Source organism: Fukomys damarensis, unplaced genomic scaffold (assembly GCF_012274545.1).
Source record: "Fukomys damarensis isolate Sample0158 unplaced genomic scaffold, DMR_v1.0_HiC HiC_scaffold_4, whole genome shotgun sequence".
NCBI classification, from domain to species: Eukaryota; Metazoa; Chordata; class Mammalia; order Rodentia; family Bathyergidae; genus Fukomys; species Fukomys damarensis.
Window position 1 is genome coordinate 28473924 of NW_022900916.1, and position 11986 is coordinate 28485909.

General features: G+C 44.1%; 2 protein-coding genes across 2 annotated transcripts in view; both read right to left on the reverse strand.

Annotated features, from left to right (window-relative positions):
• The window catches only part of Hoxa3 (homeobox A3), a 44349-nt gene that overhangs the window by 23165 nt on the left and 9198 nt on the right, over window positions 1-11986 (reverse strand). The window contains exon 2 of the mRNA XM_033757434.1: window positions 8923-9026. The gene's annotated coding sequence lies outside the window, so the exon portion shown is untranslated. The remainder of the gene's footprint in view (window positions 1-8922; window positions 9027-11986) is intronic.
• Window positions 9949-11986, reverse strand: part of Hoxa5 (homeobox A5) — a 3820-nt gene continuing 1782 nt past the window's right edge. Inside the window, exons 3-4 of the mRNA XM_010628358.3 lie at window positions 11910-11982; window positions 9949-10931 (exon numbers count right to left, since the gene is read on the reverse strand). Coding sequence (XP_010626660.2) covers window positions 10681-10931; window positions 11910-11982 — 324 coding nt within the window. The 3' untranslated portion in view covers window positions 9949-10680. The remainder of the gene's footprint in view (window positions 10932-11909; window positions 11983-11986) is intronic.

The window sequence follows — 11986 nt, forward strand, 5'->3', positions numbered from 1 at the left end:
CAACGCCCCCACCAATGGGCGCTCCGCGCGCGCGGACCCGGATCAGGAAACGCGCGGGTGGGTGATGGATGTCGCTGTCCTGTCCGAGGCGGGGGCAGTCAGCTGGGGCTTCGGTCCTCCAGCCCCACTGACTTGAATTCCTGCTGGGAATTCGAGGCTTGGCGGGCCGTGGATCCTCTGGGGCCGGTTGCGGGTCCCACTTCTGATCAAGCCCTCTGAGAAGCTAGGCGGCTGTGGTTCAGCGCTGACCTCCAGCTCATCCAGGGTTTCGAGGCCCACTGGGAGAGGGAAGGGCATCGAGACCAAGGGGCATCCCGGTTTTTATCCTAGCCCTGGAATAAAACGAATGAGGCCAACACACCCATTTGCTCACCCTTTGATTCCTTCCCCACACACTGCAGTCTGGTCTCTGGTCTGCTCCATAGTCCTTTCTTTGAGAAGCCTGGCAGGATCCTCAAAAGAGTGGGGAGATGGGAGGGCAGCTGAGAGAAATCTAAAGGAGGATGTAAAGCGGGGCCATCCAATGTAACTAGATGGACACTTTCCATATTTTTTCCCTATTTCTTTTTAAGACCGACTCTTTTTTTTTTTTTCCTAAAACAATGTTGGGACCTTCCTAATAGCATCTAATTTGACGGAGGTGTGGACATGAAAACTAAATATGTCTGTTTTTACTAGATGCGACTGTGAGAGACTGTGGCCCAAGGATGAGAATGGATAGAAGCAGCGACTCCACAAAACCGAGCTTTGAAACCAGTACCTTCCTATTTTAGAATAGTTTCCCAACAACCCCTTGTCGGGTCTGACCGTGAACTGGTCTTTTCGAGCTAAGAATTTTGCTTTCTCTTCTGGACACTGCTTTCTCAAAATTAATCTGGAGCTAGAGTTATATTTACAGGACGGTCTATAATTTCTGAATTGCTGAAAATTAGCATATTAACAATATCAATAGTTCCGGAAGGAGGGAGAGGGAACTGTTGCCTGCCATTTGGTAATTGAAATTTGATGGGTAAACTAATTATGCCATTATTAACAAATAAATTACTTATTCATTGTACCTAATGTTGATCTTTGAAGTAAATATTGATACCTTAATGTGTGCCTTTCCTTTTTGACTTAGAGACACACCTAGGACCTATACTTTTCAGGCTAGATTAAAGCAGTGAAAACTAGCATAGCCACTATTCTAAAAATAACTTTCATGTTGGCATGCATAACAAGGAAATTTCAGCTGGTACACCTTAGTTGATTTTTCAAAGAGCGGTATAAACAGATTACTCACAACTGGGTCTGGAACGCAGACAAGGAAAGTTATAGCCCAAGCCTGGAGACACTTCAAAACGAATGTCAATTCTATCTTCATTTATATCGGTTACTCATATGAATTACTAAATGCTGGAATATATCCATTTGATGGATAGTCATTTAATGCTTAGCCACATAAAGCCTATTATATGGGACTAATCTTTAAACTAATTTAGGAAAAGAGGTTAAAAAAGAGATCGTGTTAGCTTTCTGACTGGAATCTGGAATTGCCCTGAAGTGGTACAAAGAGGTTTTCCACATTGGGTATATGTGAAGAGTGCTGTCCATTGATGTGAGGCCCTCTGGAAACTTTTTGTTTTTAATGAAATCTGAGTCAGACAGAAATCAACACTGCCTATAATCTTTAGACATCCTTTCTAGACTGAGGGGAGGGATCTAGCTTGTAATACGGCTGCCTTAAACCAATACCTCTCCCTGGTAAGAAAAAAATATGTACATAAAGGGTAATTATGCAATATATAGCAATATCAGAAATCTGTCTCTGACATATAAACACACCTAGGTCCTCTACTTTTCAGGCTAGATTAAAGCAGTGCAAACTAGCATAGTCACTATTCTAAAATAGTGTCTAAGGTTCAGGGGGAGGAAAAGCATGACAAGGAAATCTTGCCCTCCTCATATCATCAGCTTTGAGTCCCAGGGTCTTAAGTATGTATGTTTAAATTTTACAGACACTGAAACACAGCATTCATGTTGTTCAGCCTCAGAACCTTCTATGGTTAAATTCTTTCTATTTTTAAATTTTAAGGAGGCACAGGTCCTATTTTGTATATGGTTACCCCAAATGAGTTAACTGTGCCTGTGTTTCATGCGGTCCTATTACTTTAGGAAGATGGGCTTACACAGAATTCCCCCAAGGCCTGTAACTTGTCTTTGTGGTTCCTATCATAAACACAAACGGAGCCAGGACCACCAAGTGTTATCTCACACACCGACATTTTGACATTTTACTGCAAGATTTATAGCTATAATAAACAATCTCGGTACCTTTTCTGAACCTTCCACAATCTCCCTTTGCAAGCCATAGCATAATTCTGTTGAGTCAAATAATCTTTTGAAAAACACCTCTTGCTTTCATATCCAAAACACCAAAAGAAGAAAACTAGGAAGATACTCAATTAAAAAATAACCTGAAGTTTACCAGAAGCTTCTTGCTTGAGAAAAGATGGGATGCTCTGAAATCGAGCAGAGAGGGAGCAAGCTAATCTTCACGCACCAACTGGCTCGAGTCCCAAGCAGGGTGAAAGCGTTATCCTTTTCTTGGGAAACTGGTGAGCACATTTGCTCATTTCCACGTGGAGGGATAACATACATTCCCAACAAAAGCTTTCTTAAAATCCCATTAAGAGAAATAACTTTTCACCGTGTCTTCGCATCCCAGATGCAGAAGGAGAGAGAAGGGAGTCCAAGACAGAGGGAGGGCGACAGGGAGGCAGTGTTTGCAGCTTGGTTTGAATCTGATTTGAATCATTTTGAATATATTTGGAACAGCCTTCCCTCTTGAATGCAACCCTGTCCCAAGTTTCAAAGTGACCGAACAGTGACACCGTGTGCATTTTGTTTCTTATTAATCTTACACATTGACAGTCTTTGTTAAATCACAAGGCGCGCCCTTCACCAGCCGACATTTTCATATTTGTTAGACGCGCTGACCTGAAGTTCACCTCGGCCTTGGACTTTGCGCTTCTAAAAGGTCTATACAGTGTCTTTTAGAGAGCAGGGTGCTTTGCCCAGGTCATTCCTTCTCAGGAAAAACCAAGGGCAAAAGCAAAGGAAATGTAAACGTTATGGAATGTATTGACTGTATTTGTCCTTTGTTCTTTAGAGCCAGAATCACTCAGTCTGTTCTCTATCTGTCTCGTCTCTGGAGCAAACTGGAGAATAGCAGAAATTCAAAATGCCTGATGTGGCACTTAGGGCCTTCCCCTCATCTACCCTAGACATCGTTGTACAGGAATAACACTTTACCAAACATTTGACCCATTAATTGTTTGGGGGTAGTTTCCTGGTAGCACTTTAAAATGATGAACACAACCCAGGTATAAGAACTGAAATTCATTTTAGGATTTCACATAAATTTTGAATAGCATTACGTGAGAGGCCTAAAGATCAAAACCTGAATAAAGAGATTTCTTAAAAAATCTGTAACTTCTTCCAGTATCATTTTCTTTCATTTTGAAGACTAGCTTGGAAGTATCTGTGAGTATCCAAGCTAAAATATTTCTAAGGTGTGTTACACTGTTTTAACAATAAGTACATGAAAAGATTCTCTCCAAGAGACAGGATTGTCTGCGTAAGAGAGGGAGTTTACGCGTGTTTTTTTTTTTCACTAGCCCAGATGTGGTAATGTGTTCACTAATGTAACAGGACTTACCACAGTTATTTCCTTTCTTCTATTCCATCTGGCAAAACCCCATTTGGCTCTAAGCTCTTGGCCAGAGTAAAAACTTTACACACTGCCCAGCAGAAGCATCCTGATTATTTCCATGAAAGCACTGTTTGGGAAATATTTACTTCACCACTGAACATAGGCACTATTAAACCTAATCAACCTGAATACATTGGGATGATCTCAAACATCTCTTCAAGAGTCTATATTCTATGTAGTTGGATTACCTCCAAAATTAAGAAGAAACCCCTAGGAAAATAGTTTTTTCCACCACTGTTTTCCCACAATGATCACTTGAAGGTCAATACATAGAAAAGAAAGATGTGTCCCCCATAAAATAGATTCTAATGGTATCAACACTTAAAGCTAATCTAGATCCATAAAATATTGTTTAGCTCTTCAGTTGCAATTCACACATGACTCATGGTTCCAGTCTTCTTCTCTAATGTACTATTCTCTTTATTTTCTGCTCTCCTACCCTTCTTCCTCAGCTTACTTTCCCCTCTGCTCAGCCACCTCCCCCGCAACTCCACATGTATTTTTAAGAAGTATTTTCTGGAGAAAAGAAGTCTATCATGGTCTTACAAAGTGGCCTGGCAATTATGGATTCTACCTTTCTGCATTCTCTACAGTTATTTACTTGTAGGTTGTAGCATTTATTTTAAACTCAGTTGTGTTTTTGAACAAATATAGCAAAAATCTGCAATTTCAACAATGTGAGTGTTTTCCTCACGCCAATCAACATTGTCTCACTGCTGGTGGTGGTAAGAATTCTGTTCCTTTCTGGAGGGTTTTCCACTTCCTTCCCTCCTCTTCCCATCTCTATGAATTACTTGCATTCAGTGGGTTACAATTTCAGAAAAAAACATTTTCTGTGTTTGAAAATTGCAAAGAAAACATTTTGCAAAAAGTGGCTGTATTTGCCCTTATTCTTGCACATTTTAGGGGTTGCTATATGTGCTAAAAGGGGGAAAAAACTCTGGCTAATCCAAATTCTCTTTTTCAAATTAAAGAGGTTTGCTGTGTGGTTCTCTTGCCTTTGAGGGTAGACTGGAACACTGGGAACTTGCTACATTATTTCTTAAGGCCCACTACTGAATTTTGAGCATTTTTATTTTGTGACAAACCCACAAACCACTCCTGGTTCTCCAACATCTAAAGTGCTGGTGTTTCAGTAATCTATGCCTATTTACCTGCTGCTATTCCCTCAGAATGGGAGCAATAATTCAACGTGAAATACAGCATGTATTACTCTTGAAAAGAGGAATTTTCTATCCTTTCCTCCGTAATTGAGGTCATTCAACCACTAGGGTTCACCTGGAGTCCATACCATGATACAACGCGTCACTCTGAGCCATTTTATCTTTTGTGCTGATAGTCAAGATCGCAGCTCTAACATTGACATCAAACTCTGTCTGTGCAGATGACTAAGAGTGCTGCACAATGTAAACTTTTGACCCTCAACTTTTTGACCCGCAGTTGTAACGCACTAACCACAAAGATACACAAAGCTGAGCTTCTTCATTCAGGGGGAAGAGGCCCTGAGGATCTCAGGATGCCCTGCTTCTGCCAGAGCCTTTGGAATTAGAGCATGAGCTGGATATTTTTATGTGTTCCTGATTGTATTTCCTGTTAAATTAGCCTCTTACTTCTTTTTTGTCAGCACATAGGAACTAGATTAACTGGAAATCACTGATGACTCCACTAACAATGAAAATTTGGAGTACAAAAGAATCTTGCAAAAAATGAAAGAAAAAAGATGAGGGAAAACCAGCAATGAGAAGTGAAGACTTTTTTTCTTTAAAAATAAAGATGCAGCCCTAACTGTTGGGAGACCTGGCCCAGGCAGGCAAGTTGACTGTGAACTTGTACTAAAGCGTGCTCTGCTGGCGATTCCTAGGGTGTGCAGATTTATCTTCTCTGCATTTACTTAACCCGGCAGTGAACTGCACGGGCGTCATTTGTTAGGCGATGACAGACTTCACCTCCAGCAAGGGCTGCTTCACAAAATCACAATAATTACCTAATAACCTTCATAACAAATATTATTATTGAAAAGACTGGTTTGTGGAGAAGGGATCTGGTGGAAGAAGGACAAATTTCTTTGTAAAAAACTAAACAAAACAAACCTATCTGATTCTCCAGTGCTGGGGCTTAGAATGGGTTGGACTGTGGATCTACTTCCATATGTGGTAGGAGTCTAAGCTGACCCCCTCAACCTTGCCTGGGAGCCCTGCTTATAGTTTTGTCATTGGCTAGAAGGGAAGTCCCCCTTAGAAACCAAAGGGATGGAGCACACAGTACTCTGCCCTGTCCAAGGTGGGCACACCATGGTCGATCCCCAGCCAAAGTAGGAAAGACACTAAGGTCATCTTTCAGGCTAAAAGGATTGTTTTCCCCTTTAACAGGCCATCTTTTGGGATGTGATTGTTTGGATCTCTAGATCTCAACAAATGAACATAACTGCTTCTGGGAGAAAATTCTGTCTTGCTCTCCCAGAGCCGCCAACAATGCAGCAGAGGAAAGTGCAAGAGCAAAAGGGAATCTTGGCATAATGTTGTGAAATTAGACCATGGAAACCCTAACAAACCCCTAAGTGAGTGTGACCAGAAGCTTCCTATTATATTTACAGTCCAGGAAATATTGTCTCTTAGTCTTGTGGAAACAAAGAAGCCCCTGCATATTTCTGCTGCCTTCTTCTTTTACAAGATGAGGAGGAGCACAGAATCAGACTTCAGCCCCGGGCTGAGGCTGGATGTCCTCATAAAGCTTTCAGTGGCAGTGATTTTTAAAAAGTTAGTTCCTCTGCAAAAACAGTGCAAAAGGATGCATAAGAAGTAACTTAGCTACAAAATGAGCAGAAAGCAGGCAACTTCTTTATGTGTCTATGAAAACAGGAAGAAAGAAAAAAAACCAATAATATTCACATAGGACTGACTGGATACTGTATTTCTTACAAGTCACTTAACCCCACATGGGTTGACCTGCACTCTTAAATTCTCCTCAAGTTTTGTGAAGATCAACACAGACAGAAATAAGTAAGCTGACAATACTTATAGCCCATATTTTTTAAATTTCAGGAGATATTATATGTTTTATGCAGTTCGATGTGATTCCAACAACTCAGCCACTGAGGTAGTGTGGACACTTTTTTTACCCAAGATACTCAGAGGAACCTGTCAGCATCTCTAGGACTCTCCCACTTCTAGCTTCTAATCTCACTCACCAAGAAATCACTTAAGCAAGATCACCAAATGAGTAACCAAAGTGGAGCCCAAACCCAATGTTTTCCAACAAAGGTCCCCAAACTCAGAGAGCAGCAAAACAACAAATCCAGAGCTATCCCAGACATGTAACACAGAACCCACACATTCTGGTTCCCTCTAAGATATGGACACATCCTCCTGCTTGCAGAAATACCAAAACTCACTTCTTCATCTTGCCACACTATTTCATGAAAAGTAAGACTTAAGGGAGGGTTTTAACTTTTCAAAACAAAACTTTTGAAGTTTTGATTTTGGAATTTCTGACTTTAAGGACATCTGTTGGATTTATTCTGAGTGTAGATAACCTTTGCACAATAAAGTTTGTAGAAATTCCAAATCTATATTATATAACATTTTCCTTTAAACATTTGGTAAATATCTATACTAGTGAGTACCTGCAGGAAACTACCTAGCCCCCAAGAAAAAAAGCAGATCCCATTCTTTGTTGTTTCTCAATGTAGTTTGAGATTTGCCTTAACTTCTCAAAAAGGATTGGGGGAAATCTGCAAGGTCCCTTGTGGATATCCCCCCAAAAGACCCCAGAATGTGCCACAGTGTTCCCAGTCACTTGGTGTAAGGAATGTGGGGGGAGCAGAGAAGAAGGGTAGCTGGGGCCAAGACAGAATTGTACCCAAGAAAATTTTATTTCACTCATTGGTGTAATTTTGGAGATTGTTTTGGAAATCATAGATTATGTAAATTTCCTGAGATCAAACAGAAAAAGCAACTAACAAAAGAGAGGCGGAAATCTCCTACTGACAAATGACCACTTTCTTTCCTAAACTATGCTTTATGATGTGTCAGGAAAAACAACTTAATGACTCTGGGGACTTTTAAGATGGGCATTGAAGACACCTCGGTTTCCCCCCCAAACTTTAGGGCACAGTTTGGAAGAGAGAATTTGTGTGTTGAGTGGAAGTAAATTTCTCTAATCTTTAGTACTATCTGGGGGAGGACTAACTTGCCTTTTGAGGGTCCTATGCATAGATGTTTTAATTCTACAAAGAAGGAGAGGAAAAGAAGAGAGGCAGAAGAAAGGCAGGGTGTAAGAAAAGAGAGTGCTTTAACCTCTTTCAATTAGCCTGGGGATTCAAAGATTAAAGTTAAATCCGGCCATAAAGTTTATTGCTTCAGACTCACAGGCGAGTGAGAACAGTCCCAGCGAAATAAAAAGAATGTGCAGGCAAACAAGGTTCAGGACCTGGGCCTGGGTGCGGGATAGGGGGTGCTGCTCTCCTCGGATGGGGACCCGCAGTCCCCAGAGTTCTATGGGCATTAGCAGCCTTGTCTCGGCCTCGAAACCCAGGGACCCAGCCTGGAGTTGCAGCCTGCGCCTCGCCAGCCTCTGCCACCCTGCTGCTTTCGAGAACCGACCTGAAACCTGGCCCCGAAGGCCGCCTCAATTCAGTCCTGCCAAATGACCCTGGCCAGCGAAGACATATTGCCACAGCCCCGTAAGGAATCCCGCCAAAGTCCGCCTCGGCCCTGCCCGGGCCTCTCTTTCAAACTCTCCAGAGCAGCCCCGGCGCCCCGCAGCCGGCGCCCCACTGTCTCCCAGCCCCCACCTCGGGGCTCCAAAGCCCCCAAAGAGCCGGGACCCAGTCGGGCCCGGAATGAGGAGGGCCCCTGCCAAGTCTACACACACAGACCCATTCGAACACAAAATCATCTTTTTTGCGCGCCGGCAGGCAACGGAAGTCATTAACATCCGCGGTTGTGCAGCAATTAAAGTTAGGCCTGGGGATGCGACGCGACCACAGGCGCTGCTCACCTACTGCTTTCGCAAAATTAGCCCTTGGCGCTGCAAACTGAGCAGAGGACCAGTGTGCCCTCCCAGAGAGAAAGAGAGAGAGAGAGAGAGAGAGAGAGAGAGAGAGAGAGAGAATGAATAAAGTTTTCAGAGTACATATAAACTTGAAAGCGCTCAGAAAGGGAGCTTACCTTAACTCAGAGGGAGCCATTTTTCAGAGAGTTTTGAGAACTTGTGGTTTGGACACTTCTGGACCTAAAATTGACAATTTGAATGACCAGGCAGCACACGTAGCCTGCAAAAGAGTCAAATGGAGTCCAGCGTCAGTGAGATTATATGTTATGTGGTATATAATGTTGGATGTCAACTCCCCAAAACCATAAAACTTACTTTAATGGCCCCACGTGACGTTTTATAGCCAGTGAGCCGATCTGTCTGTGCTATGGATGATTTTACGATCTAATTCATAGACAAAACCCTATTCATTTGGCACCCAAATGTCATATAGCCGGAACTGGGGCTTATAAAGTTTACTGTTTTATAACTTTTAAAAGGAAAGACGGCATCAGTGTAAGCGGTCGGTAAATGTGCAAATCTCTAGTTGCGCTTAGCCGCTCTGAGGAGTTTTCCAATCAAGCTAGGATGGGGTAAGTACCTTCCATTTGTAGCAAATTAATTGTAGCAAAAGAAGCCAACTGGGTTCAGGGTGAGGAATTGGGAAGGGACATTGGGTTTGGTTAGGGGCAAGGGTTTGGGTCCACAACCTGGCACAGAACTGTCTACAGCAAGTAGAGGCCTAGAATAGCCTTAGGGAAGAGGCAGGATCTGTGTGGGCCCCCGAAGGTGGCGAACAATGCCCTGGGCTTTTTCTCCTGTTTTCCTCTCTTCTACTCTCTTTTTGTACCCAGCAAGTTAACTTGTTCTCCTCAGAGATTGGCAAGGTGGATAGACTTTGGAACTGCCTATAGCTTTTACTAATTTCTGCCCCAGACTTTCTGTTGGGTCAAATTTAGGGAGGCAGAGGGTCAGGTTGTTGGTCTGAGGCCTCCATGCACAGGCAGGCTGCTCAGGTGAGCCTGAGACTTACCAATTCCCAAGACTAGACAGACAGACAGGCAGACAGACAGGCAGACAGACAAAAAAGCAGAAGGAGTCGCTTGCTATTTGGCACAAACCAGACCAAGAGAACTTACAATAGAAAGTTTATTTTTTGTTTCCAGTCAGTATTTTTCCTTAAAAACAACCCCCCCAAAAAAAAGCTGATCACAGTTTGCTTAAACAGCCAGACTTAGACAATATTTGTAACTTTGTTCACAAAAACATACATCACTGAAGCTGCGCTTATAAGAGCCACTTCCAGAGTTCGTGCAAAGGGTCCTACAAAGGCACGCAGGGACACACCGCTTGGAGTCACAGTTTTCGTCACAGAGTCACTAGTCACTACACGTCGAACAAGTTAAGTTGTGTCTCATTAAGTCACCTCTACAACAGCATTAATTACACAAGGAATATAGGTAGTTTGAATAAAAATATCTTTAACAGCTTGGAGCTATTGAGACAGGAACACTTCCACGCACATGCACAGTTAAACAACTTGAGTGCAACACACAACATTGGCACTAAAGGAGGTTGAAGGGGGACTTTTCTGTGTGTTTTTTCTTTTTTGTTACAGTTACTTCAAGTAACACAGCTTGCTTCATATAAATAAGTTAAAACATCTATTTTTTTTCAAGACAAAGCCATTCAGGACAAAGAGATGAACAGAAAGCAGATCTACTTATACAGGCGCTATAATGGCAATAAACAGGCTCATGATTAAAAGATGAATTAGGGCAACAAGAACAGGGCTTCTTCACAGAAGGAACACAAGGGAGTTTCAGAAAGTCACCTTAGTACTGACACTAAGCGGGATTCGCTAATACTGCTCAGTACTTTAAATGCTCAAATGCTCAGGGGCGGAAGGCCCCTCCTGCCGCCGCCATGCTCATGCTTTTCAGCTTATTATCTTTTTTCCACTTCATTCTCCGGTTTTGGAACCAGATTTTAATTTGTCTCTCGGAGAGGCAAAGAGCATGTGCTATTTCAATCCTTCTTCGTCGGGTCAGGTAGCGGTTGAAGTGGAACTCTTTCTCCAGCTCCAGGGTCTGGTAACGTGTGTAGGCCGTCCGGGCCCTTTTGCCTTCCGGGCCGCCTATGTTGTCTGCAATAGAAAAGTCAGCGGTTTAGCCACCAACTCCTCAGCCTTTGGCTTCCAAAGTCCTCCAGCTGATGAGCCAGGGTCCTGAGCCGGGAACCAGGCGAAAGGCTCAACAAGTCTTCCCTCCCAGTCTACCCGCCACTCCCGAATTTCCTTCCCTCTTCCTTTCTAGAGAGAAAACAATATGGTTTGGACTCTGGGAACAATCGGCCCATCTGAGGCTGGAACCACATCCCAGAGGACCGCGGGCTTTCCCTCGCGCTTCTGTGCCCTCTGGCCCTGCCCCAGGAGCCCCAAGCAGGGGGCGCAGCCCTCCCAGGCTGCCCACCTCTCGGAAACTCACCGGAGCATGGCCCTTTTCTGAGTGCCAGAGTGGCCTCCAGGTCACCCTCCCTCAAAGTTCCATCCACACGAGCCGCCTCCAGTTCCAGCCTTTACGACTGGTGCGCCTTTCTTTTTATTTTTTCCTCTTTCCCTCCTTCCCTCTCCTTCTTTCTCCCAAACTTCAGAATCCCGCCGGCCTTCGCCTAGATTATTCACCCCAAGCCCCTTTTCGGGGGTCTAATTAGTAACGCTGTTTCCCCGGTAGCCCTTCCCATAAATTATCCACCCTGACAAGCCCGATTCACGGCCCCTACTGCCTGCCATCCTTTACCCTCTACCTCTCTGCGCCCTGCTCGGCTGGCCTGACCCGGCAGCGCTTTCCGAGGCGCTGGGGTTCGAGACAGATTTTTTTTCCTTTCTTCCTTTTAAAAAGTCTAAACTTGCCTGGCCACCGGCCCCTTGCCCCGCTCTATGAGAGTGCGGGTCGCTGCAGAGAAGCGGAGAAGGATGGAGGCAGGGGAGGGAGACCGACAGGGAGAGGCTCCCAGGCTGGAAGAAGAGACTAGGAGAGACCGGGAGAAAGGGCGGCAAGGAGACAGGGGAGACCGACAGCCGCGCCCCCGCGGACGCGTGGATTTAGAAAAAGGCTGGCTTTACCATGACTTATGTGCAGCTTGCGCATCCAGGGGTAGATCTGGGGTTGAGCGGGCGGCGCCGGGCTCGGCTCGCTCTGC